This window comes from Setaria viridis, chromosome 2, assembly GCF_005286985.2.
Source record: "Setaria viridis chromosome 2, Setaria_viridis_v4.0, whole genome shotgun sequence".
Taxonomy (NCBI): domain Eukaryota; kingdom Viridiplantae; phylum Streptophyta; class Magnoliopsida; order Poales; family Poaceae; genus Setaria; species Setaria viridis.
In genome coordinates this window covers 46,900,884-46,928,297 of record NC_048264.2, presented here as the reverse complement: position 1 = coordinate 46,928,297, position 27,414 = coordinate 46,900,884, and the positions used below count along the sequence as shown (strand labels likewise).

Sequence of the window (27,414 nt, the reverse complement as noted above, 5' to 3'; positions counted from 1 at the left end):
TCTAGTTTTTCAACTAGACGAAGAAAGAAAATTCTTTAGGCCACCTAGTACTTGGCACCTTTTTGAATCAATGAGACCATGACGATGGTACAGGCGCGGCAGACAGCAAAGTAGCACGCCTGCGGCACGAGCAGCTGCAGCCCAGGTCCAGTGTCCAGGCAGGCAGCCCAAGTCGTGGTCGCGGTCGTGTAGGGGTGGGAGCAACGGCCAGCGCAGCTCCTACTACCTCATCGATCTCCCGGCAGCAGCCAGCGCAGCAAGAAATACAAAAAGGAGCAGAGCATGTCGTGCGTGCATGCTTTGCGCTCGCAGTTGTTGCTGCAGTCCCGTCCCAAAAGAAAGGGCCCCACGCTTTGCTTTCCTACCAATTTTTTTACACAAGAAATAGAAAAAAAAATTCCCCCACCTGCAACTCTCCTGCGAGTGAGTTGTGAGGGAGCACTACTCTGATTCTTTATTACGGAGTGGTCGTTAACAACAACAACAACTACTAGGCAGAGGCAGCTGAGGTCTCAGGAGGAGGATGGGTTGCTGTTACTGTTAGTAACACCACGGCACCACGGGGCTTGGCTTCGTCCCCCCCATCCCCTCTCCTCGAATTCCATTCCTTGTCTTCCCCGCACCCGCATGCACCAATCGCCAGCACTCGCCTGCCGGTGTTCGTGCGTTCGTTGCCCCCTCCACATCCATCGGAAAGCTACGCATCCCCAACCGCCTCTCCTCTCTGCTCTCTGTCTCTGTCTCCCGGCGCGCCTCCCTCCCTCCCCCTTCTCTCTCAAAGGGGGTGATGATGCGCTCAGGTGGTGAGGTCTGATCGGAGGACTGACTGGGGCAGGGCAGCGCTCGCCGGCCGGCCATGGCTATGGCGGCTGCCGGCGCCGCAGTGGTCGCCAAGAGGTGCATGAACCCGGCCTGCGGCGCGCCGGCGACGGCAGGCGGAGGGGACTGGAGGAAGGGCTGGCCGCTGCGATCCGGCGGCTTCGCCCTGCTCTGCGACAAGTGTGGGTACGGCCTCCTCATCTTCCCCTGTCCGCTCTGCTTGTCCTACCTATCCGCCCTCGGCTTCCCGACTTCTGAATGGGGGCGGCATGAATCGGTTCATGCCGTCTTCCCCTCTTCGCGTTTTTTCGATGCTTTGCGACTTTATACCCCTTTCTATATTTTTTTTTCTTTTTCTAAAAAGTGATGATGATTTTACAACCTCTTGAAAGTGCGGCGATTTGTGGATTCGTCCTCCTAGTGGATTCCCTAACAAAACCCAGCGAATAACCTGATTTATGCGGAAACCGTGCCGAGGTGGAGCCTGTGGAAACTTGCAAAGTTGCGTTGACTCTCTGCATCCACTGCTGCTTGGGTGGGTGGTAAAATTCAGACAAAGCAATTTCGATTTCGTAGGATTTGTTGATTCACGAGAGCGGAGAGCTCACGCTCGAGCGGACAAGCTCAGCTGGGAATTTCGTCAGTGTTCAGTTGCCCAGAGCTCAGCTGTTCGTCACTGAAAACTAGAAGTACACTGACATAGTGACATGGGCATCGGTCACTGTGGAATTGCCCCCAACCAGTTCTGATTGGATTGATGTCAGGGATGACCTATACTTCTGTAGTTCTGTTTGTAGAAGCGACTATTTGCCGAGCCTCTTTTGTGCTATGTGATTGGATCAAAACTGCTCTTGTGGTAGCAATACTTTTGCCCTTAGTTATGAATTGGTTTTGTGCATGAGGCCGTCATATTTGATAAAGGAACTACCGTTTTTTGCTTGATTGGCCCTTTTACTCAGCAAAGCTTTACTGTTTAATTCCGTAGATTGGTCAGTTTCTGATTTCTTTTGTGTGGTTTCTGGTGGACATAGGTTGGCATATGAGCAGTTTGTATTTTGTGATATATTTCACCAAAAGGAATCAGGATGGAGAGACTGCTCATTTTGTGGGAAGGTGAGGAGGTGACACAAGTCGCAAATAGTATGCAAGTTCTTGCGCTGAGTTGCATTGCAACAGTATTCTGATGAAATTTTACTATTTCAGCGTCTCCATTGTGGATGTGTTGCTTCCAAAAACTCTTACGATCTACTTGATAGTGGAGGAGTTCAATGTGTCATTTGCATGAGAAATTCAGCAGCACAGTCTGTAAGTATCCTTTTGTCGCATTATCCACCTTCCTCTTCCAAATCATCTGATTGTGTTTTTTACAGGCTTCTGGTCAAGTGGTCCCAAAGCTTTTTCCATGTCAAAATAATCAGCGCATCTTTGGTAAAAGCGATGAGTTATTGTTAGGAAGAAAATTTGAACAATCACCCTCCCTTATGCTGGATTCCAGAAATGATGATATTGCTATTGTAAATAAGAGCAATCACCCATTCATGGTGAAAGGCATAGAGGCTGGCCAAAGCAGTAGCATCTTGAGGCAAAAAGACATAGAGAATGGTTCAAGGCAGATTAAATGGGAACAACCAACCCTTAGTATTGGGGACATGGGAAGGCCTTTCTTAACTAGGTCTCAGAGTGCATTAGAGTCACCTCAATATACTCGAAGAGATGACAATAAGGATCCAACTACAGATAGCACAACAAGTGAGTCAATTTCAGAGGCATGTCTTAGCATGAGCTTGGGTATTGCTAATAATGGAAACAAGATGGAGGCTACTTCAACAGTGGAAAGACCTATACTATCACCCACGACATCCATTGCTGAAGGAAGAGAAATTACCACTACATTATCTCCCTTTCAGCATGCACAAAGGGCTCGGCATTTCCTGACCAGACCACCAAGGGTTGGTGAAGGTGCTGTTTTTGATCCAACGAAAGATATTTTTCCACATCTTCGTGTTGCTAGGCCACCTGCCGAGGGAAGGGGCCGCAATCAATTACTTCCTCGGTATTGGCCAAGAATAACAGACCAAGAGCTGCAACAAATATCTGGAGAGTATCCTTGATGAATTTATGAACTTCCTGGTGACATTGACTATTGACATTTAGTTACTTATAAATACCCCAAAATAGTTCATTAGGCTCGTAAACCTTTATAATATGCTGCATAATAGTCTATTTTGTCATGGATGGTAGTTTTCTTTTGCCTTCCTTGACTATATTTTGCGTGAAGTTCGAATTCCACAATTGTTCCATTGTTTGAGAAGGTCCTAAGCGCGAGTGATGCAGGCCGCATAGGGCGCCTTGTTCTTCCAAAAGCCTGTGCTGAGGTAAGTTTAACATCCCTTTAGCTTCCTTTTATAATGCAAGTATGGTTTTATTATACATTGCTGATTTATGTTCCAAAAGTTAATTGGAAAGGAAAACCGAAAGCATGACTTTCCTCATGTCTATATTCCATATAGGAAAAGGACCTTAATCCTGTACATTGAATATAGATAACATGGAGAGACTGATCCATGTAATGCCTAGCACTATCGTATCTATGTAGTATTGCCTTGATGTTACTTGAGTTCCTATAGTATGTGTCCACGGATACTCTTGTAGTCTTATGCAAATAACTAAATCAAATCTTTTCATTGTTATGATCTACTGCGTCTGTTCACAAAATTACTGCTAGTGCAGGAAGCTGCTTCAGGCTAGACCATCTTCCTTTTCCCATTGTTTCTCTGTCATCCTAAGTTAACAAGGTGCTTTGTGTAGGCATATTTCCCCCCGATTTCTCAACCGGAAGGTCGCCCCTTGACAATTCAAGATGCAAGAGGAAAAGAATGGCATTTTCAGTTTAGGTTTTGGCCAAATAATAACAGCCGAATGTACGTCTTGGAGGGTGTCACACCATGCATACAGTCCTTGCAATTACAAGCTGGTGATACAGGTGATTAGCAACTCATTTCTTTGGACACGTTCATAAGAATCGTCACTGTTTGCAGTATGCACTTCACTATTTTCTTGAATGAAGTCCATTTTTTTAGACTACGCATGCCATGTGAATCTTATTATTTCTTACATGCTTTCCATGCTATAGTAAATTATGTTATAGAATTATGACATGTATTCCATGTTCTCTGAATTTTTTTTACTGGAAAGGTTTCTGTAATTACTAATGGTTGTTTTTTGCAGTGACCTTTAGTCGGATAGAACCTGGAGGGAAACTTGTTATGGGCTTCCGGAAGGCCACAAATACTGTCAGTCTGCCAGTAAGTTAGATTTTCCTATTAATTTCTCAGTTAATCTATTGTTGTTGTGGGTGTTTATTTTTCATCTGCTTTCTCATGTTTCACTTTGATGTTTGTATATTACTTTCACACAGGACTCGCAGATCTCAGCTATTGCGAATGGTTCCCTTCTCAGTGAGACACTCTTTTCTACTGCAAATGAGAACTTAGGAGTAGTAAGTGGTTATCCCGGATTCCTTCAGACAATAAAGGGGACTGCGGATCTCCATCCAAGCTCTCTATATGATCATCATATGAACTCAGCTGATGGGGATGTTAGTTGGCTTAAGGCAGATAAATTCGGCAGCAGGCCAGATGAGGGGTCTCTGCAGTTTCTACAAAAACGAAGTCGCAATATTGGTTCCAAAAGCAGGAGGTTCTTAATGGATGCTGAAGATGCCATGGAGCTAAAGCTTACCTGGGAGGAGGCCCAGGAGTGGTTGCGTCCTGCTCCCTCTGCAAAACCAACTATTGTGATGATTGAGGACTATGAATTTGAAGAGTATGATGTAAGTTTACTGTTCATTTTATTGTTCATGTTCTGGATTATGCAGCATCCTCTCTGGCAGGCACAAAAAGCAGATCATTGTTCATGGCAAAATACTTGGATGATCTTCAACCTAATCTTACTGTACTCCATATATGCAGGAACCCCCTGTCTTCGCAAAGAGATCAATTTTCACCATCCGTGCAACAGGGTAAGTAAATTATTGGACAAAAGATAAAGTATCATTAATTTTTGTTTTCTTTTGAGTGATTCTGAATAGTATACACAATGGATGACTTGTATATTTTTCACAAAACATTTTAGAGACCTTTCCCAACATAAAAAACCTGAAATTACTTATGTGCTAAGATCTTTTGCCTCATAATCTCATTGAGTGAGATGCATCTAGTTCCAGGGTGATGTCTTTACTAGTTATAGAAGATACTGGGACAGGATTTTATACCTTCCGCCAAAAACGACATGCCAGAATACTTTGAGAGGTGGAAATGAAAAGAAAAATAATTGAAAAAGTGATGATATTCAACCAGCTATTGCATTAATTGTGGAATCATACCATCTTGAAATGTCATGTACATATTATTCGCATCAGTGTGCCAGTTTTGTCATTTTTTTTTCATTTTGTATTTGTAGGGAACAAGATCAATGGATTCAGTGTGATGATTGCTCAAAATGGCGCCGGTTGCCTCTTACTGTTATTGTTGCTTCCAAATGGACGTGCACTGACAACTCATGGGACCCAAAAAGGTAATGCTATATTGTGTTCTCTGCTGATATGTTGGGTGCTGTGTGGTCAAATCAATATTTTAGTTAATCTTGAAATTCTGAAACCTTGGTATGATGATCACATTGGTGTGAAACAATGCATTGTATATGGTTTTCATCTGTTCTGTCATTTTGTTATGGAGGCTTATCCATAGTCTTGGTAGATCATGAATTTCGGTTACACTTAATCCTGGATTTTCTAGATTTATCAATATACTTTAAAAGATGACATTTTTCTCTCTTGTATCTCTCTCAGTAATTCTATCTAAAAAACTTCTTTGCATCAGGCCCATCTTTCTGTGATACTATCCCTTGCCAGAATCTTTATTCTCATTTTCTATAATACTTCAAATTCAACTGTTTCAGCTGCTCCTGCTCTGCCCCTGAAGAATTGACCCCGAAAGAGTTGCAAAGTGTTCTGCAGCAGTATGAAGGTACAATCTACTTATACTTCCTAACCTTTGATAGAGAATTTTTAAGATGCCGAGGACATGCCATGTAAGGACATTGGGTTAGCTTACTTGACCTTGTTAAAAATGGGAACTTTGTGCACTATACATAACTTTTACCATATAACAGTTGACTGGTTGAGTAATGAGGCAGCGAGGCACGAGATAAGTCAAATTGATCAGTACTATGCATAGAGCTCATGCTGCATCTTTTGCTAGTTACTCCCTCCGTTCCAAATTGTAGGTCATTTTAGCTTTTTTAGGTTCATAGATATTATTATGCATCTAGATATAGTGTATGTCTTGGTGAATAATAATATCTATGAATCTAGAAAAGTCAAAACGACCTACGATTTGGAACGGAGGGAGTACAACATAACAATGGAACATAGTACCAACTAGTTACCTGTTACTGCAGAAATGAGGAGGCGAAAGGGCAGCTACGGTCTGAAGCTGAATGTGGCTGAAATGGATGCATCCAGCCTTGATGCCTTGGCCACTGCTGCGGTGTTTGGTGATGTCGGGAACCAAGGTACAGCTTCAGTTGCGACAACCACAAAGCACCCCCGGCATCGCCCTGGCTGCACATGCATTGTGTGCATCCAGCCACCCAGCGGCAAGGGCCCGAAGCATAACCCTGCATGCACCTGCAACGTCTGCATGACCGTCAGGCGCAGGTTCAAGACTCTGATGATGAGGAAGAAGCAGCGGCAGTCGGAGCGAGAGGAGGCCGAGGCGAGCAAGAAGATCACATGGGCGAACAGAGACGAGCCCGAGGGGAGCAACCTGTCAAGATCCCCACAGACGCTGGACACCACCCGAGACAGCAGTGATGTAACCATGTTCGACAAGGTGGCCGACCCGAACAAGGGGCACATCGACCTCAACTTCCATCCTGCTGTCCGGGATGATCATCAGGGACAGCACGGTGCGCAGCAGCCCCGGCCGGTGAGCATGATGGGCCTCCTGGAAGTCGCGACCCGGCCCCTGGACAACTACATGAAGCAGAACGGCCTGACGAGCCTGGCCGGGGAGCAAGCGGGCGGCAGCTCCAGCACTGCCACGGTCCTGCCGGCTCCGGTGGAGAGCGAGGAGCGGACGTCCAACGAGGGCCGTGTCGCGTCGGTGGAGCGGAAACGGGAGCCTGACGCCATGGCCGTCGACGAGGCTGGCGACAATCAACAGGACAAGGCTGCCGACGATGCTCCTCTTCCTCCTCCTGCTGCTACTTGACAGCGTGCGTGCGTGCGTGATTGATGGGTGTTGTCAGTGTGTTGACGTGCGTATCTTATCGGCTACTCTTGGTGTTTTTTCAGGAACAGCTGGTGAGTTTTGTTGTGAAAAATCAAATTACGATAGGTTTTCACCGTGTTGCTTCTCCTGGAGTAACTTACGTGTACGTATGAGGCTGTTCAACCGCAGGTGCGCTCTGTGTTGGTTGGTGTTGTATCTAACGCTTAAACATTGGTTTCAATAACTCACATATACCTGATTTGTACTGTACATCCTATCTATTGTACTGTACCAGGCTTGCATGCCCATAGAAATTTGCATCCTCCTGAGTAGGGTTTTACACCAGTAGAAAAATAAGTTTGCGGAAGGAGCATGTTAGTGTGGGTGAGACCCTGTTGCGAAAAAGACGTCCTCGAACAATTAAAGTTCTGAAAGAAAGGCCTAAATGCAAGAATGCAACCTTGGCACCAATGTTTACCCAGCAAGCCCATGTATGCTATGGACTTTCTTTCAAGAAGGCCAGCCAGCTCATTTACGTCGGCCCAATGCATGCCCGGCCCACCGTGGCGCCGCCCCCGTGGGCGATCACATGCTCCTGTGTGATGAGGGGGGCCCACCCCCACCTCCTTCGTTCCCAGATCCCGCACTCCACTCTCTTTCAGAACGCAACACAACACGCCACACCACACTGTCTAGCTAGCGCAGGAGCCGCGTACGCTCCCCGAGCCCCGAACGCGCAGCCGACCAGACCAGAGACAGCAGCAGACACAGACACACCTGCCCGTCGCAATGGCGATGCCGCCCAAGCCCGGCGACCCGCCGCAGCGCTCGCCGGGGCGGAGCCCCAACCTCAATTTGCCTTGCCCGCTCCCGCCCGTCCCGGGCGGGGCGCCGCCGCCGCCTCAGCCGGGCGGCGGCCTGCCCCCGCCGCGCGTGGGCCAGCACCGCCGCGCCAGATCTGAGGTGGCCTTCCGCTTCCCGGACGACCTGGGCGCCGGCGGGGGCGCAGGCTTCGACGAGATCGGCTCCGAGGACGACCTCTTCTCCACCTTCATGGACATGGACAAGATCGCCGGAGCCGACCGCGACCGCGCCGCCGAGACCTCCTCGCCGCCGCGCCCCGCCAAGCACCGCCACAGCGCCTCCTTCGACGGCTTCGGGATGGGGCCCGCCGCCGGAGGGACGGGGGGCCAGCAGGACGGCGCCGGAGGGGTGTTCGGCGAGGTCATGGAGGCCAAGAAGGCCATGTCCTCCGAGCAGCTGGCCGAGCTCGCCGCCATCGACCCCAAGCGCGCCAAAAGGTGACGCCTTTTCTTCCATTTCCAACATCCTCGCATTCGGAGAACTAATAGCTAGGACTCTGCTTTGTAGTTGGTTGGTAGGTAGGATTGCAGATGAGATGGTTCCTACTTTTTGTGATCTACTGGTGGATTGGGGTTTAAGGACTTCTAAATTGTGTACCGATACAGAAAAAGGGAAGATTGCCAACTGTGGGTCTTGCCAACTCGTGGGGACTTGTGGTCTGGAATCATCATGGATAGTGAAAGGCAGCTTATAGGATAGGGTTGCAGTAAGCTGACCAACTGAATTGGGTACAGCTACTTCACCTGTTGTCGCTTGCGAAGGTTTCTTTCCAAGTGAAAGCAAGCACCCACAAGAGTATTGAAATGCTATTTTTTTTGTTTTGCAAGTTAGCGCTTTGCCTGTAAAGGTGCATTGTGTCGTTTACTTAAATAAGCAGAAGGCGGAGGTCAAAAGAGGCGGGATACTGCATCCATTTGAATTGCTTTTGTGGCATTTTCTCTTTGCTGGACACACCGTACCAAGATGGTTTTAAATAAAAGTTATTGAAGTGTCGTTTTGTTTAGTTTGGTTATCGTGTTGGTCCCTAAAGCTGCATCGAGTCATTTATTCTTACACATAAATAGATGGTGGGGGTCAAAAGAGGCGGGATACGGCATCGATTTGCTTTATGACATTTTTCCACACCGTTATGCATTACCAAGGTCCTCCAAGATGGTTCAATAACTTAAAATGGCTTACTTGTAAATTGGTTATTCTAGCTCAAAATTGTATGTTAGAACCTATCTGTTTCCCTCCTTGGTGTATTTAAAGTTACATCAGATATGGTTATATTTTGTTTCTCAAAGCTTTGTACTAGGGCCAAGCTATACGATTCCTAAATTTATGATATAGTGTTTTACTTGTGACATTTCATGCAATTATTTTCCATGTTTGCTCTTCTCATTGACTTTTGTAATATTTATCAATTAAAAAAAAACTTGACCTGTGGGGGGTAAGACAGCCCCCGGGCATTTTGCTAAGAAGAAGATCTTCTCACGCAGGTCGAGAAAACCCCCTAACCCCTGCCCCACCCTTACATAGTGGCACCGTAGCCCATGTGAGACGACCAACGACCTGGGCCGGGCCTTAGACCTATGCTTTGGCTTGGGACAGACAAGGGAACTTTTTTAACCTCAGCCTGAAATTCTCTCCCAATTACGCTTCTGTATTGTTAAACATTGATACAAGGAAGATAGCATAGGGCAGTTCTTGCATAAACATCGTCAATAGCAATGCATTTATTAGGTATATTTCTATCTCAGTCCTGAAGGCTGCTTTATGTTGTTGTCTGTTGAATAAAATTTTAAATTAGTACAGAGGTGGGAAATGGTGGAAAATTGTCAGATATTAAATAGGAATGCAGCGTTTTATGGTATTGTTTCCACAAGGCATTTCTATTATTTCATGCCTAAGACCCTCCAAGATGTTAAATGAAGATGGGGTGAATGTTGGTACTGTATTGATGCATCTTATAATTCAAAAATCATGAGTTCAATTTTTTTTCCTGTTTCAGTTAACTGCATTGCACATTAGTATTTCCCCAAAAATTTGCACTACAAGGAAGCTGTGTAATACCTGGATTTATAATTTAGGGTTACTCTTGTGCTGGTTGGTACCATCGCCCCTGGTTGCAGCCATGCATTGACTTTTGTAATATTTCCTCAATGATATATTATGTATTATCAGGTGAACTTAACTATAAGTGATAATAACAATGATAATGTAGATATTCATTTGTGTTATGAAACATTATCATATGGTAGCTACTTTAGCTTAATTCATTAGGTTCACCACAGCTGCTTGATCGATTTTCTTTCGAGCATGTGCCCCTTGAAACTTGTTGAAACCAAACTATTGTGGTGTTGTTTGGAAATTTAATAATGTTTGGCTTGCTGCTGAGGAGCAACCGTCTTTTGATTCATTTCCTAGGTCTGCAGCTGCTCTCAATTGTATTTTGTCTCTGCAATTTTTCCGTTGAAATTTAGGACGATAGACAGAAGAATGTACAAAGAGAAGGTTCTATTAAGTAACTGGAGCATAGGCAAACTGATTTTTGTATTCATACCCATTACACTTGAATTTAGCAAATTAACTTTCATCTGTCCATGTCAATGGTTTGAACTTTACTATGTTATGTAAATTATCTTACAGACTATGTGATTCCACTAGTCGAACTTTATTATGTTATCACGTAAATCGGTTCACTGTGTCATCTTTTGAATCATCTTAATCAGCTCATTGTATTAGCTGCCTGTATTTCATGAGTGTCAATTGAGTTCCTGAGCTTGTTTTGGTGCAGAATCATAGCAAACAGACAATCTGCAGCTCGGTCAAAGGAAAGAAAGGCTCGATATATAACAGAATTAGAACGGAAGGTTCAAACTCTTCAGACAGAGGCTACTACTCTTTCAGCACAGCTGACACTATTCCAGGTATGTTTCATCCTTCTGTTTGTGTCATGTACTGCTGCACTGTGTTCAGTTCATTTATTTCCAGTTTAAAATGACAGTGTGCGTAATGACATTTAATTTTCATCGATACTGCGCAAACAACTGCACTCCATGGTCCATACTTGCAGCATGTATGAGCCAGATTCCAATTGCTTTACAAATCACCAGTCAGAATAAGGTTTTCTCTGAACTGATGCACTTCCCATGGGAACTCAACACATGCTAGGATAGTTTTCATGGTCATGGTGCGTTTTGACTAATGCTATGCAGTGATATGGGAAAAATATTAGTTGTGGTTGTTTTATGGTTTTCTCAAGGATTGGAGATTTGAATGGTGATGCTCAGTATGTGACAGTAAAAAATCTGTTTTCCCTGTTGACCAACACTGTGGTTTTGGCAATCCCCATTGATCCGATTCTTATTCAATCGACACCTTGTTACTTTGTTAATCTTATATGATCAACTTAAAATTTTGAATCAGTACTTTCCAGTATATTTGCTGGACTGGTTCTGTTTTCTAAATCTCTGAGCAGGACTAGCAATTTATTATGTCCATGTCTTTTCTATTAAATTGCTTGATGTCCTTCATGCTATTGTGTTTTACTGGCAGAGAGACACAACTGGACTTTCTGCAGAAAATGCAGAGCTCAAGATAAGGTTGCAGGCCATGGAGCAACAGGCTCATCTGCGTGATGGTGAGTACTTAACTTCCTCATATTTTTTTGACAATAGGTTCATGTTAGTGGGTGTCTCATTGTAGCAGACTAGCTTCATATTAGGCAGATCAGATAACTTAGCCAAGGGATAGAAGTTCTTTTGGTTAAGTGTTCTAGTGCTGACCATAGACTTTGCAAAATCTGAAGCATTGTTTCAGAAGCTATACCATGCGGGGTCATTTCACACATGGTTAGCTGGTAGTGTATGAACAATCTGCAACCATTGAACTGATTCTGAAAAGACTCTTATTTACTGATGGAAATACCCATACCTTTGCAGCTCTAAATGACGCACTGAAGCAGGAAGTGGAGAGGCTTAAGATAGCAACGGGTGAGATGTCGAAGTCAAATGAACCATATAATATGGGAATGCAGCACGTCACGTACAGTCCTTCATTCTTCCAGCTATCGGAGCAACACGCAGTTCAGCACCATGGAAATATTCAGCTGCCGCCTCATTTCCAGCAACCTCCTCCCAGTGTCCCAAGCCACCAGATGCTATCCCACCCCAATTCCCTCTCGGATATGATGCAGCAAGACTCCCTTGGGCGGCTCCAGGGGCTAGACATTGGCAAAGGGTCAGTGGCTGTGAAGTCGGAGGCAGAGGTCATGGTGAAGTCAGAGGGCAGCTCTATATCTGCAGGTGAAAGCAATAGCACCTTCTAGTTATACCATACATCTGCCTTCCAACAAGAATTCGTTTCTTTAGAGTTCTTTTGTTCATAGTCTGACATCCTCGAACTGCTTCCTCCTTCGCGGTAGGCTTATTTTTTATTCAATTTGTTATATCTAGTTAACATTGTTCAGTTGTGAATCGATGTCATCGGGGTGGCTGATTCTGTAGGGACATTGATATGTTTGTTTTGGGTTCATTCTTCTGTGTGTTATGGTTGTTTCGAGTTAGGGGTTGAGTGGGCACTGAGTGATTGGTTTTGCAGAATTCCTGTTCTCCATCCGTTTTAGCTTGTTGTAGACTTAACAATCATGGGTTCTCCTTTTGGAAATGTGTACATTTTGTGTTGCTATGCTAATTTAAGTGAGATCTCTTGATGCTCAAAGTACGCAATTGTGTGTGAAATGTGTGGTTCCAGCAGTAGCTGAAGAGGAATGTCGCACACAATTTAGCTAGCGAATGCTAATGCAAATGGAAAATGCACAACAAAAATTAAGTTGATTTAGAATTAAAGCGAGAGATCTTATACTAATATGGCCAAACTGACATGTTTGCAAATAAAATAAAATAAAATAAAATAATGGAGCACCCTTGGTGTGTTTGGTTCAAAGGATGGTGCGGGATGGAACATGACGATCTCATTTTGGAGGATTTGGAGGATGTTTGGTTGGAGGATATGTGAGAGGAGTCATCCTTGGAAGGGAATAATTCGCGGGATGATTCCATCCGGCCCGTTCGTTGTCTCTATCACGCAATCGAGTGATCGAGCTGCGGCACTTAGCGAGTAGCGCACGGGGAAGCACTTGGCGGTGGGTTGGGTAAGCTCCGCCGCAGGGTTAACGCGGCTAGTCGGATGACCTTAAGCTCCGCCGCAGGGCCAGCGCGATCGTTCGGTGAGCATGAGCCCCGTCGCAGGGTCAGCGCAACCAGCCAAGCGAGCTTGAGCAGCTCCACCATGGTCACTGGTCAGGGGGCGGCGCGTGTTCTCCCACGGCCATAGACGTCGTGGACTTGAGGCGCGCAAAACAAACCCCCGCTCCCCTCATGGCCTGGCTTGGGGGCAAGAACAGGGAGGAGAAATGGGAGTGGCGGACGGCAGGAGTGGAGCACGGGTGAAGCAGGGAGAACGAAGAAGGACAAGGTCCTTGAGAAAAAAAAGAATCATATTGGACAGATATTGGACAAGTGGGGTCCACTTTTAGATGACAGGTGGGGCCCACCTACTGTGGCTGACGGTGTTAAATATACCATCCATAGCATTCTCACACCCCCATCTCCGAACCAAGCACATATGCTTAATTTGCAAAGGATCTCATAAATGCTTGGTGGATTCGCAAAGAAATGACCCAAGATAGATTGAATTTGCAGTGATTAGTCTTTCACAATCTACCTCGCTATCCAGCCGAGAGCAGTGGCCGCCCAGGCAGAGAAGTTGTGCAGCACGTTACTGTCTGTGTGTTAGGCATTTGTCTTCTACGTGTGTCGACACAACACTAGTCGTGTGTTACACACACAAGTCACAATGTGAATTTCTCTTCTACGGTAATGGTGTTGACACAATATGCGAGGTTGTGGCCTGACTGGAGCTCCATAGTTTTCGACTGGAGATTGCCGAGTAGTCGTCCGGGCAGAGAAGCAGCCCTTGTATTGCAACCAGGGGCCGATCTACAGGCGTGCAGCCCATGGAGCCCCTCCTAAGCTTCCTCTGCAATTTTTGGACATAGATTAAGGAGAGAAGGAAGAAAAGAGAGAGGAGGAAGAAGAGAAGGAGGGAGAGGAAGAAAAGGAGGAAGGAAAACCCTCCTAAGTTGCCATCCTGCTTGCGCCGTTGATTGCAACCGACTGTTGTATGTGTAATATGCATTTCTCTTTTATGTGTGTCAACACCATTCATGTGTTATACACGTGAAGAGATGTGTTATACACATGAAGAGTTGCCTTAGTCAAGAAGAGTGTTATATAAATGAAGAGTTATCTTAACCAAGAAGAATTGTGATGTCATGACATAGTATATCATTATATTGTTGGAAGCTACTATGCTGTCCTAGAAGTTATGTCTTGGGTGTCCTTTAGTCATAAAGGAGTTATTATGACTAATATCAAGTTATCACATCGGTTGCCATTTAGTTGGCTAGTAGCTGCCGTATAGGTGCATAAGGTTTGGCAAAGAACCAAACACCCTACACTCCAGTACTTTATGTGAAATCGATGTAGGCGAGCTACTATTTTTTTAAGAAACAGGAGGAGTATTCCCCTACTGATTAATATATATAATAACTAGAGTTACACCAAAACAGATTAGGAAATAAAGAAGGAAAAAAGAAAAAGAAGGAAAAAAGAAAAATAAGAAAGATTACAATGTTTGATCTAGCCATTGAGATATGGGAATTTTTCAGCCCTCTTTTATATTAAGAATAACCAGAGTAAACACTGATTTTAAAAACAGGCTAAATATGAAGGAATTGATGGAGGAATCCCTTGAAAGATCAAATCATTTATTGACATCCAAATGCACCAGTCATGACGATGATGACTTCCATAAAGAAGGGCACATGTGTAATTTGAAACTATCCAGGATGTCAAAGACTCATCAGAGGTATCAATGTAGGCGTGCTACTATTCCTAACCGTTTGCATTGTGTGTCGTGTGTTTGCGACACTTGTGGTGCGGGGGCTTGGAGACCGCGGCGCAGCGGATGACGGTCTCGACGTCGCGACCTCGATCGTCGCTATGTATGGGCTGGTAGCTCGTGGCTTCCAGATCAGGCGATTCATGGAGGGTTTGGCATGGCGGCTCACGGCTCACCTCGTTGCTCCAAAGCTCTCAGCTCCGCACGGAGCACACACCGTCCTGCTGGTGATGCCCGCCGTCACCAACGGACCGGTCTCCCTGCCAGGACAGCGACGACCGCCGCCGGACAGCGGAGCTGCTCCCTCAGCCATGTTAGAGATAGGGTTTGGGAATGGGCTTCGATCAACAGCCTCGGAAGAAATGGCTTGCATAGTTTTGTTTTTCCCTAGAAGAAAACACACACAATTTAGAAGAAAACACACACAATTTAGATAGAGATGGTACCGAATACTGAAAATGAAAGCCTAATGAGCTGCCCAAGTGGAGTGACCAGTGGCGACTCCCATGACATATTAGGTGTCGCCAGTTGATGTTGCAACTCTTGGCAATAGCTCAGCAAAGTAGCCTATTACATATATATTTGTTGAGATCTGAATGGATTTGATTTATCTTCTTCACGTTTACTTGATTTTCGTCTTAGTTGGGTACCGAAAGAGTGCCGATTGCGTGCATTTATTTTGCGCTTAGATTATCGTTTGTGTGTTAAGCATTTTCTCTTTTACTAATGTCAACATTGTTTGTGTATAGGACACACAATTTACAAGATGTATAGTGCGCGAACAATTCTTCCTCTAAATTTACATTTGAATAGCATAATATCTTTGTTCCTTCTCTAGTGTAAGAAGATCTTATTAGCCACTACCATACAGCATATATTATTTTAATGAAATCGATGTAGCCATTCACATGATTCGTATTTTCTCGAGTAAAAAAAATGCATAATGTGTTGTGTGTTTGTGACACTTCTAAGTTCCACTATGAGACTGGTACGTGCGATATGATGTTGTCTGAGGCATTTTTGCTTGGGAGCATCAACACCATCCTAAAATGTTCACGTTGCCACAAAATGGCTTGCATATTTTGGGTTTTTCCCTAAAAAATGCACAAAATTTAGCTAGAGATGCTTCCGATTAGTGAATACAGTTGCACAAATGGAGAGGGAACCCTGCCAAGGAAGAGACCAGTGGTGGCTCCCAGGACATCTTAGGTGTCGCCGGTGGATGTTGCAACTCTTGGCAATAGCTCAGCAAAATAGCTCATCCTATCTATATTTGTTGAGATCTAAATAGATTTGATTATCTTCTTCGTGTTTACTTAATGTTTCATCTTAGTTGCATACCAAAAGAGTGCCGATCGTTTGTGTGTTTCGCGACTAGATTGCCATTTGTGTGTTAGGCATTTTCTCTTCTTCCGGTTTCAACATTATTTGTGATTGTGTGTATAAGAGACACAATGATATGTATGTATTCTGATTGATTAGAACTAGTCCACCAACCCATGCTCCCACACAGGCTAAAAAAATTAATTATATTATTTAAAAGTTAGTTTCCCTAGCTAATAATCAAAATTATTTATTTGGAGTTTTTATTTATTTAACATTCTTACAATACTCCAGTCTTGATTTATTTTAATTGGTAATTCCTCTATACATTTTTTCATCCAGATTCATACTTTTTCACCTCACAATGTACCTCCATACATTACGTTTAACACTGAAAATTAGTATTTTTCATCTTTTTTTCCTTTCATACATATATAAATGGTTTACACGGTGACACACATCGTGCATATATACATGAACTTAGTGTTTCTATTTTAACAACAACATAAAAAGGTAATTTAGAATCATACAGTTGTTTACTTTTGCATATTTCTGTACAATGAACATGCAAATAATTAGATTAAAATTTAGGTGCTTACTTTAGGTTATTTTTAATAACTACATATGTTGGTAATTTAGATACAGAAAGACATTTTAAGTTATTTTCTATAATGACATGTATGGACAAGTTAGACAAAGGTTATAGGTTACTGTGAATTTTTTTTATAATGCGGAGGTGATTAGTTTAGATGTCAATTTTAGGATTTATTATATTTTCTAAAAAATTACCCACCTATGTCATTATAAAAATTACCCACATATGCTATTAGAATATTTTTATAATAATAGTGCTGATATTTTTTTAGAAAATATAATAGATCATTGGTTTTGATTATTACAATCTACATTACTGATGGCCAAATATTTTTGATTTTTTTGTGAGAATTTTCTAGCGCGTCTTATGAAAATTGATGCGTGGTCTCCAATTTACTATCAAAATTGTTACCTTGAGCTCTCTCTTATCTGTTAAATATGCTAACACAATACTTAAATAGATATAAAATTATTATCTACAACTAATTACTCTATAATACTTTCATCCACATTTAGAATCTTTATTTTTTCACTTTACATTACAGGTACGCGCTTGAATTTGTTTAATGGACTCTAAATTTGAACTATATTTTAATATGAAAATCTATATTCTCGTCACTTTCTCTATATATTTATAAATGGTGACACACATAGTGTGTATATACCCTAATTATCATTTTCTATATCAATAGTGTTAGAATAGATAATTTAAAATTATATATTGATGTATCTCTGGTATATTTTTATTGAAGGTGATTTGGATTCAAATTTTCAATAGTGGCATATGTGGGTGATTTAGATAGAATTATTTTTTTATAATTTTAGTGGTGGGCAATTTAGATGTAAATTTAAGAGGTTATTTTAAAAAACTATTTATAATGGCATAGGTGGGTAGTTTAGATGAAAATTAGGGGGTTACTTTAGTTTATTTTATATAATGGTAGAGGTGGGTAATTTAGATATAGATTTAGAGGTTACTTTAGATTATTTTCATAATGGCATAGATGGGTAATTTTTTAGAAAATATAATAGATCCAATGGCTATGATGATTAAGCCTAGTGAATTGATGGCTAGATGTTTTGCTTTTTTGAGAGAATTTTTAAGATTTCTCTCTTTTTCTAGAGTGTCCATGTAGGATTCCTATGTGGCGTCACGTGGAAGCAACGTCCAATTAGTAATAGTAAGATAAGATGCTTCCTCTAACTTTATTTTTGAATACCGTAATATCTTTGTTCTTTTCTCTAAATGTACTGTAGATTTTGTTAGCCACTATTGTGGTAGCTACATACAGTGGTTTTACTTGAAGCTGAAAGCTGCAAAGTAAACTGAGAAAATCTAAAACCATTGTCACCATCGCCATTCCAAATATCGGCCTCTTCACCGTGCTCCCAATCCACCGGGCCCTGCCGTTTCTTTTGCTTCGCGCTCGATTTCTCCTGCCTCGGCTTCTTGCCTTCTTGCTCGCGCCATAGAATTGGATGCTAACTAGCTGCTAAGGTAGTGATTGGTAAGCTGCATACACCCCTAACCAAGCTTGTGTAGTGCAATCGAGCCGTGATTGGATCCCTGCATAGGCTCTTAGCCAGGCTTAGCCAATGTAAAAGGGCATGTACGGCCTGCATAACTGGGAACCCATTTCATTCTCGTCTCCAGCAAGCCAGGCTTGCACAAGCCCCGTCCGTCCCCTCCGCTCACCTGCACGGCCGGCCGGGCCCCCGTGGTGGAGCCCGCTCACCGGCCGGGCCCGCGCGGCGGCGTTCCCCTCTGCACGGTCGGCGGAGCTCCCGCATGCCCGTCCGACCCCGCGCGGCGATGCTCCCCCGCATGGCCGGCGGAGCACCCAGCAGCAGCGCACAGTCGGCGCAGGCTCCCGCGGTGGCGCTCCCCCGCATGGCCCGCGGAGGCCCCGGCGGCGGCGGCGGCCGCGAAGATTGGAGGACGACGGCAGGTTCTTCGATGGCAGAGTTAATTAGTAGTGCGTGCGTTCTTTTTTAACCCGCGTCTCCTATATGTTATCGGAGACACGGCTTAATTCCGTATCGTGTTTTCTTTGGCAGTTTCTTACATAGTTAACCCGCGCTCCCGGCGGAGACGCCATCGACCATCTTCCATCCTAGCAAGTGGATCTTGCTGCCGGGGGCGGGGGCGACGCGTCGCCAAGCTCCTCAACGTGACCACAAGGAAGGTCGCCGAGGCAGATCTGCGGAGCTCGCCGGCCGGCCACGCCGTGGTCGCGCGATCCGCCCCGGCGCCGGAGGGCATGCTCGTGCTCCGCGACGAGAGGCTAGGACCCTCGTCGTGCGTCTCCTGCCTCAACCCCGTCACCGGCGGCCACTTCGTCGACCTCCCGTCGGTGAGGACGCTGCAGCGTGGCAGCCGCAGGGCCCCCATTTCCAGGACGTTCCGGGAGGAACACGAGGTCACGACCGCCGGCTTCGCCGACGAGAACACCATCGTGGTCAGTGGTCTACTTCGGCAACATCAACCGGAAAAGCCAAACCTGAGGACTTGCACTGGACACTGGTAGGTGGACTCGAATCGCCTCTCCTTTCGACGGCGAGCTTCCGGGGTCACTAGCGTCTACTGCGTCGACCACGAAGAGCTCATGGTACGTGGTCGACCTGGAGCAACAGTGCCCGCAGCTGCTGGTGGTGGTTGCCGCCGCTGAGCTGAACATGAGCTAGGTTTCGCTTTCGCACTGTCAATATGGTGGATGACGACGGCACGCTCATGTGCTGGTGTGCAGCTGGTGTGCAGCCGAATGCAGATTATTGCACGGTTTTTGGATGACGGAAGCAGGGGCCAAATGGAGACGACAGTGATCGAGTTATTCCATGTGGATTTGGAGGCTGGAGATGCTGTTGCCAATCCACAACCTTTAGGTGATTAAGCTGTGTGTTTGCCGGATTACTCGGAGCAATGCTAGCTGCGCGCGTGCTGCCAAACACGAGAAATTACCGCTCACAGTGTACTTCTCTGGCTCAGACAGTTCCAAACAAAAGTCCGAAGGCGTCGCACGGCCTATCTATATACCTTCATTCGAGGGTGGATTTGCTAAGCACATCACATCCTATATATGTCACCCTCACACATAGCGAGAGTCATATGCTTTTGAGAGTGATTTTGTGTTGCTGACAAACTATTGTTGTTGTGATAATTAGGTAGCGCCAAAGTGTTCGACATGCTGATCGAAGTTGATGCAAGGACATGGAATAATGGAACTAGTCGTCAACTAGTGTTAAATTGGGGTTGAGTAGTTATTATGTACTGAATTTTCTTGTAATTCATAGAGTTATATGCACGTTCACGAACTGGTTTGTTTTGAAATGTTTTCACTTTGTTGGTAGGATGATTTTTCATGTATGCTATATATACCTCCAACCTCCTCGTACTGTCAACTATGATCATCGCTTAGCCTCCTTGTCTTTGCTGCTGGATCTCAATTTCAGATTCCAAATTTATAGTTTCTGTCAGTGTACAACTAGAGATGGCTTTAATTTATTCTCCAGTTCATTTCTTCAGGATTCAAATAACGGATTTTCCCATGATTTTTTCTATCAATGGATTTCCCTTTACCTCTTTGAGCAGTGCATTTTTTTGAGTAACTTAAAAAGATCCTTATGAAAAATATATTACCTTTCAAATAGACATTTCTTTAGCTTATTGTTTTTCATTTTTATTGTTTTGGGCAACTCATGCATTTGCATGGCCCTTTACAGCCCCCCAGCTGTTCTGCACAGTGACTGCAGTTTGTATTGTAGATATATAGCAGTACATGATGTATATATTATCACGTGCAAACTGCTTCATTCCGTGAGGTGAAACCCGTTCCTAGAAAGCGATTAGCAACAATCCACTATTGCTGAGCCAGGACAACATGTCTAGACAGACTGAGCTGCGTGCCTACTGCGTTGCAACGATGCCATAGAAACCCATGTCAAGAGTGGTATAGTATAGATCATACAAGATTTTAATTTTATGCAAAGAAATAGAAATCGCCAAGAGAAAAGGAGGTCAATTTTGTCATTGTGAATGGGACGACGATCGCTCCACAGTCTTTACTCGTAGTGAAGTTTAAGAAAAACGGAGTTGGAAAAGGGCATTGCTCGGTACTTTTGTTCTGGTGTGTACGCCGTGTGCAGAAATGGACGGCGGCTACTGAAGAAAAACTGGAATCGGACGGGGCACGTCATCACTACATTAATTCAAGGTCTGCCATAATAATATCAGGAATATCCGTATAAATCATGAAAATATCTGGGGATACATTAATTCTTATACTATTGATAGACTTGGCAGCACACCGGTTGAATTATATTTGTTAAAAAAAAATGTGGCCCATGCCGCCTAGCAGGTTTGTATATGTTAGTTTATATTATATGCTAAGTCATCTGTAGCGGACAAGGCGAACATGTAACACGTACAACACTTCTCAATTTTTTTTTTTTTTTGCACTTTGCTGGATAGGGTTGGATTGTGTGTTTCCAGTATTTTTGCTTGCAAGTTTAGCCGAACTACTGGAAGGACCGTGCTGCGAAATGGACTCGGAGGTGCAGTACTGTACTACTGTTCTCTTATCTTTTCAAATGCTTGTATAGGCTGTCAGTGTCAGGTTCGTCCCTGACGAAAGCGACTGATCTTCCTCCCCACTGGTCGGAGTGGCCCCCGCCCCATGCACGCGAAAGGAAAGCGACACCCAGCAAATACGCCTTCTGACACCGAAAGCGACTGATTGTCTCAGGTTACAGCGGTGGGGCCCGACCAATGGACTGACGGCTGACTCGACACGCTGGTGTGTTGCACGAGAGAGCCTTCGCTTTGATTCCCATAAGACAAGTGTCATGTCCGAGAGACCGATCAGCACTCACGGCCACCTGCTAGCTAATCAGTGTAGCTAATTTCCAATGTCAATCAAGTGTGTCGTGTGACAGTCACTACCACGATTCGTACTACTGGCAAGACCGAGTATTCATTCTGTGATTGGCCGACGGGGTTCCATTATTCATTATCATGGTAGTATATTTCTCCGATGGCTGGCAAGTTTTAGTAAATTACCGACCAAGAAAAGCTGACCGGTAGTAAAGAAAAGATACTAGATAGATCCCCCTCGGCCACTAACTAGGAACCCAGGTACCCCATGCATGTTTTTTTTTTTTTGGCCTGGGTGTGCTTGCCTCCTGCTTCGGGGCAAAAGTCGCAGTGCAAGAGCCGTCCGGACACTGCCGCCGGATAAAGTGAAGGTGACAAGGTCCATCTTCACGGTCTGACAAAAGCACAGGACATTTCTCTTTGTCCCTGCTGATCTGAGAGTTGCTGTCACTGTCACAATTAGGACAGCCTCGATCTCTCTCTGAGTTTCAGAGACGTACTGGGCCCATGCATGCGTGCTCAACTTGGGACAAATGCTGTTTCTGGACCAAGCAGAACGGCAGAACAGAAATTACAACAGCCTTCCTGCAGGTCCACCTCGTGAGCTGATGACCCTTTTTTTAGAAAACGTGACTTAGCACGTATTTCATTAAGAAGAAAGCAATTTATAGAAAATAAAATTTGATGCAGTCAAACAGAGCTTGACCAACACAAAAGCACAAAGAACTAAAAATAAAGAAACAGTACTGAAGAAAAGTACAACCAAACTCTTAGCTGACAAGCGACCGAAGCAGCGACCACAACAAACTGACAACAGGAGGAGCACGAAGGGAGAGGACACACCCTGCCCTGCCACCCTAACAAGGCTACCCTAAGAACTGAACCTGCAAAAGGGATACACCATCGCCAAAGATGCCAAAGGAGAGCAAGCTCAAAGCACAGAGCGATGGCGAAGCATCCACTGAATAGCACGACCACGGCGGCAAAGCATCCGCCAGAGTAGAAGAATGATGATGGCAAAGCATCCGCCCGGACCAAACAGCGGTGGCACAAAGTCCACCCGACCAACACAAAGAGGCGACAAAGCATTCGCGCAGAATGATCACCATCTGCAACAACACAACAGGGCGGCAAAGCATCTGCCACGATCTAGGCAACCAAGGCAATAGTGTGTAAAACAAAGCGAAGGTAGGTGCATAGGATGAACCACACCGACCAGTCTTGGGGACTCGGAGGAGGAAGGGGCAAACGAATGATGCCTCCAAGGAGGAAAACGACGCCTGAGGGCATCGCCATCATTGGCCCGCAAGCAGGCAGAGGCTTTTGCCTCAACCCCACCCCCCAGAGCATGCCACGACGGGATGGAACCACCAATGTTGGCGGCAACCACACAAAGAGTGGCAGCCAAAGCAGTGAAAGCACAAGTGGAACACATCAATGGCAAGGCGGCGGCGGGGCGGAAGGGCAGCGCCTCCAGAGACTTCACAACAATGCCTCCGAGGAGGGGAACCCAAAGGCGCCTTCGTTGTTGACCAGCACAGCACCGAGCAGGGCTTTTGCCTGAAGATCTTGGTTACGAGACGAAGGCAGACCACCACACACACCACCCCGACGGCAGGGGCACCGGGCACACCGCAACACCCCCAATGGCCAGATCCGACGGGCCTGGGGGACTGGAGAGGCGAAGCGAGGGAGGAGAGAGGCCCCCCACCCCCACCCTGCAGCCAATCACAGGCGACGCCCCCCGCCTAGGCCAAAGTGGCCACAGGCGGCGGCCCCCGGTAGCGGCCGGATCCGAGCCCAGCGGCCGAAGATTCGGCGAAAGCTGGGGGGAGCGGCACCAGCCGTCGAGAAGTGGCAGGAACGGTCGGAGCGAGTGGAGAGGAGAAGAGGAGAGTAGAGGGGAGGGGGCAGAGCGTGGGGCCGCCACCGCCTACGGCCGGCGAGGCCCGATGGGGAGAGGCCGGCAGCAATGTGCGGGTCGCCCCCCCCCCCCCCCCCCCCGAGTTGCTTGGGAGGGGCAACGCGAGAGGAGGGGGGATCTCGCAGTTGAGTGTAAACCTAGTGTGACCCGTCAGGAACAACCCGGGCTGATGACCCTGACCTAGCACATGCATGGCATTCTATTCTATCAGAAGTCTCTCTCTTAAGTGTGTGCCCTCTTGCATTGTAGATACCTCTCCGCTATGACCTTGCACTCAATCATTTCATATCAGCTTTGACAAAAAAAGCAGCAGCCAAAAGAACAAAAACATATACCCAGGGGTCGAATCTTTTTCTTTATTTAGTTTTTGTGGACATTACTACTACGGATATATGTACACAGTGTCATCATCTGATTAAAGCTCACTAGAAAACACAAAAAACTTATGTCAGGATATGAGATATTGATCTTTTTTTTCGGGTAGGATATGATATTTCTTAGCTTGAGAGAAAGCATTCGATCAATAATCTATATTGCATCATCGATCCAAACAAAAACCACCCACCTAGTGGCATGCTGGTGCAGCTGAAGCGTGGAGTGTACGCGGTCGCCGCCCCGTTTCATGTGACCGACGCCGACGATCGACACATGCTGGCCAAAGGGCAGCCGGGCGACGGCACAAGTGCGTAAACTGTGCCGCGCATCGGGAGAAAAGTGTTCGAGATTTCTGATGCACCAAGGCTATAGCCTGAAGATGTCGTCTGCCTAGCGTTTCGGTGAGTGATCACCACTCCATGGCGTTTCGGAGTACTATATCTTTTTTGTTTATTTTTAGCCAAGTAATTAACCAGGAACATTATCAACTGGATCCAATATACAGCAGCTCATTAGCCAAAACCGGCCTACAACAGCCAAACGACACTAAAAGTAGTTTATATATATGAATTATCAAGGAAAAAACTTTTTGACATAATACATTTTTCATTACTGTACTAGTACTGCATTGCAACATGTATATACTTGGAGAGAGAAATTTACGTACTCTCTTTGTTCCAAAATGTAAGTCATTTTAGCTTTTTTAGGTACATAGATTTTGCTATGTATCTAGACATAACCCTATATTTAGGTGCATAGCAAAATCTTTGCATCTAGAAAATCCAAAACGACCTACATTTTGGAACGGATGGAGTAGTATGCAAAACTAAGAGATATGTACTGCTTCAGACACATCTGTCTTCCGGGAAATTATTAATGTACCTTGGATTTGCATATGATTTAATAGCAGGAAATAAATGAGATTATATACTCCTTGTGGAAGATGGATATCTCTGTGCATTTATATATGGCAGTGCTTGAATGCAGTGACCTTTGCACCCCCGTCCCTCTTCCAGTTTATCTTGATCAAGCAACTGCCCCGCACCCAATTTTTCCCTCGGAGCTCATGGACGCCGCCGGAACAAAAGTGCTGAACAACCTATGGTGTTGTACTCCGTTTTCAATTGAATTTCTTCATGCGCCTCTTTTTTCTTAAGGTACAACAAAAAGGGTTACTTGTAGTGCAGAGGTAAAACTAGAATTGATTGGATATGTGAGATTACGCTGTAAAGTTAAGAGGCCACTGAAATCCTAGTCACTATACGTACCTCAGATAGATTTGAAAACACATGACAAAATCATTCTGCCATTGAGCACACTACTTGCCAAAGTGTTAAATCCCCACCCACGCCCTCTCCTCTAACACGCATGTTTTGAGTAAAGTTCACTAGAAACAAATCGCCTATGTCAGTATGTGACACTACGTGAGGGAAACATTTGCTCAATATTGCACCCCATACAACAAAGTATCCTTGCAAACAAAAAAATACAACTTTTTTTTAGATGAACGGAAAAAATACACCTCAATTAAACTATAGGACATCGTCGATCCCAACGTAAACCGCCCACCGGTGGCCTGCGGCTGTGGCCTGCGGGTTCAGCGTGGACTGTACGCGGTTGCAGTTTGCAGCCCCGTTTCATGCGACTGACGCCGAGGACAGGACACATGGCAGCCGGGCATGGCAGTTGGCAGGCACACAGAGGCAGAACAGAAGCCTCTGCGACAGCGATATGATGTTCCGTGGTCAGTGGCCCACGACCCGAAACGGGTCCACCTGGGTGCTGACCTACGTATGAATCTGACTTCTTGGAGAGAGAGAGAGGGAGAACGACGACACAAGTGCATAAACTGTGCCGCGCATCGGGAGCATGAAGTTCGAGATTTCTGACGTCCCAAGGCTAGCCTCAAGATGAGCTCTGCATCTGCGGATCGGATCTGCCTTGGCATCGGGCGGTGGGGTCACTACTCCATGGTCATGTCATTTTTCTTTTTTGTTTATTTTATTTTAGACAAGTAAATAACCAATAACATTATCAAAATACACAGAAGGTCATGTATAGCCAAAACCTACAACAGCCAAAAGACATTAACAGCTGCCATCTGCCAAGATTTGCAGTACTAGTTTATTTATATACCTGGGCCATTAATGCTAAAGCAATTCCCAGTATACGAGAAATCATATATTTTGTTTTCATTTCGGTACTACACTGCGACATGTACTATATACTTCGAGAGAGAAATATATCCATGAAGATAGACGGATATATGTATTGCATCATACACAATTGTGTTTCTGCAAAATTATTAATGGACCTTGGATTTGCTCATAATAAAATAGCAGGAAATAAATGAGAGATTAGATTCTCCTTTTAGAGGATGGAAATCTCTGTGCTATTATGGCAGTGCTTGAATGCTGTGACCTCTGCGCCTCGTCCGTTTTCCAGTTTATCTTCAGCAACTGCCACCAAAATTTTTTTCTCTCTCTCGAAGCTCATGGACGTCGATCGTAACAGAAGTGTTGAGCAATCCCGTTCTTCCGCAGTGCTATACTCCGTTTCGAACTTCAGTTTCTCTCACTATTCATTTTTACCTGTTATATTTTACCATTCTTTACTCGGGTTTGAATGGCAAGGCTGTAGATCAATGCACTGGCTACTATGCATTGTATACTAAGTTAGTAGTCCTTAATAGTTGCTAAGAGGATTTCCAGGGATGGGTTCACCTTGGTGGTATGATGGAAGCTCTACGCATGATTTGCAGAACAAGCTGCAGTGATGTTATGCCTAAATTTTAGACTTTCTTTGGTCAAATATTTTACGCTTTTACCAAGATCTTGTCAAGTTTTGGAAACTTTGAGAAATAATAATAGAGAGTAAAGAAAATGGATGTGTATTTTCTGAGTTGTTTTCTCAAGGTACCATGCCTGGCTATATAGCATCTACGTAGCACGACAGAGAAAAGAAAATTGCACGCAAGAAATGCTATATAGTGCACCATTGGGTCGATTTTTGTTGTTCTGCTAATGGAAGAATTTTCTATCATGCTGGTAGAGATTTATTGACCTAGGAGCTAGGAGCTAATATGTTCAACCCTATATGTGTTTTTTTGCATCTTTTTGGTAGAGAGTATATGAAAAGATAATTATGATTTTGTGCAAATCCAAATGTGTGCGACTTGTCAAAGATGACAAAAAATCTCTACATTTGTCGGTTAGAATTCCGCTTGCTAGCTACACGACATACTGACATGTTTTGGTTGACTTGTACAAAGGTGTAAATACATAAGCGACAAACAGGAGATGCGCCTACGCAATCAATTCAGCAAACGGTTCAATAACGGAAACCGACAAACTACATACACTTGGATATGCTTATCAATTCCAACATATCCACGGTTGCCATGTCAGCAATGCCGTTGTCGG

General features: G+C 44.8%; 2 protein-coding genes across 2 annotated transcripts; both read left to right on the top strand.

Moving 5' to 3' along the window:
* The first annotated feature begins 477 nt into the window (after positions 1–477).
* On the top strand, positions 478–7,364 carry LOC117846613 (B3 domain-containing protein Os07g0679700). Its single transcript, XM_034727841.2, has 12 exons — positions 478–1,005; positions 1,851–1,932; positions 2,023–2,124; positions 2,190–2,920; positions 3,098–3,194; positions 3,628–3,802; positions 4,048–4,124; positions 4,238–4,651; positions 4,791–4,840; positions 5,281–5,394; positions 5,779–5,846; positions 6,280–7,364. The coding sequence occupies exons 1-12, from the start codon at positions 857–859 to the stop codon at positions 7,092–7,094; spliced, it is 2,874 nt and encodes a 957-aa protein (XP_034583732.1). The 5' UTR covers positions 478–856; the 3' UTR covers positions 7,095–7,364.
* Positions 7,365–7,750: 386 nt separating this feature from the next.
* LOC117846614 (transcription factor RF2b) lies at positions 7,751–12,662 on the top strand. Its single transcript, XM_034727842.2, has 4 exons — positions 7,751–8,395; positions 10,738–10,870; positions 11,499–11,583; positions 11,885–12,662. Exons 1-4 carry the CDS (start codon positions 7,884–7,886, stop codon positions 12,268–12,270), a joined length of 1,116 nt encoding a protein of 371 aa, XP_034583733.1. The 5' UTR covers positions 7,751–7,883; the 3' UTR covers positions 12,271–12,662.
* Positions 12,663–27,414: the final 14,752 nt, after the last annotated feature.

Coding starts and splice junctions, on each gene's coding strand:
- LOC117846613 (XM_034727841.2), top strand. CDS start 857: ATGGCTATGGCGGCTGCCGGCGCCGCAGTGGTCGCCAAGAGGTGCATG. Junction 2,125..2,189: donor GAAATTCAGCAGCACAGTCT/GTAAGTATCCTT, acceptor TGTTTTTTACAG/GCTTCTGGTCAAGTGGTCCC. Junction 4,652..4,790: donor ATGAATTTGAAGAGTATGAT/GTAAGTTTACTG, acceptor CCATATATGCAG/GAACCCCCTGTCTTCGCAAA.
- LOC117846614 (XM_034727842.2), top strand. CDS start 7,884: ATGGCGATGCCGCCCAAGCCCGGCGACCCGCCGCAGCGCTCGCCGGGG. Junction 8,396..10,737: donor GACCCCAAGCGCGCCAAAAG/GTGACGCCTTTT, acceptor GTTTTGGTGCAG/AATCATAGCAAACAGACAAT. Junction 11,584..11,884: donor ACAGGCTCATCTGCGTGATG/GTGAGTACTTAA, acceptor ATACCTTTGCAG/CTCTAAATGACGCACTGAAG.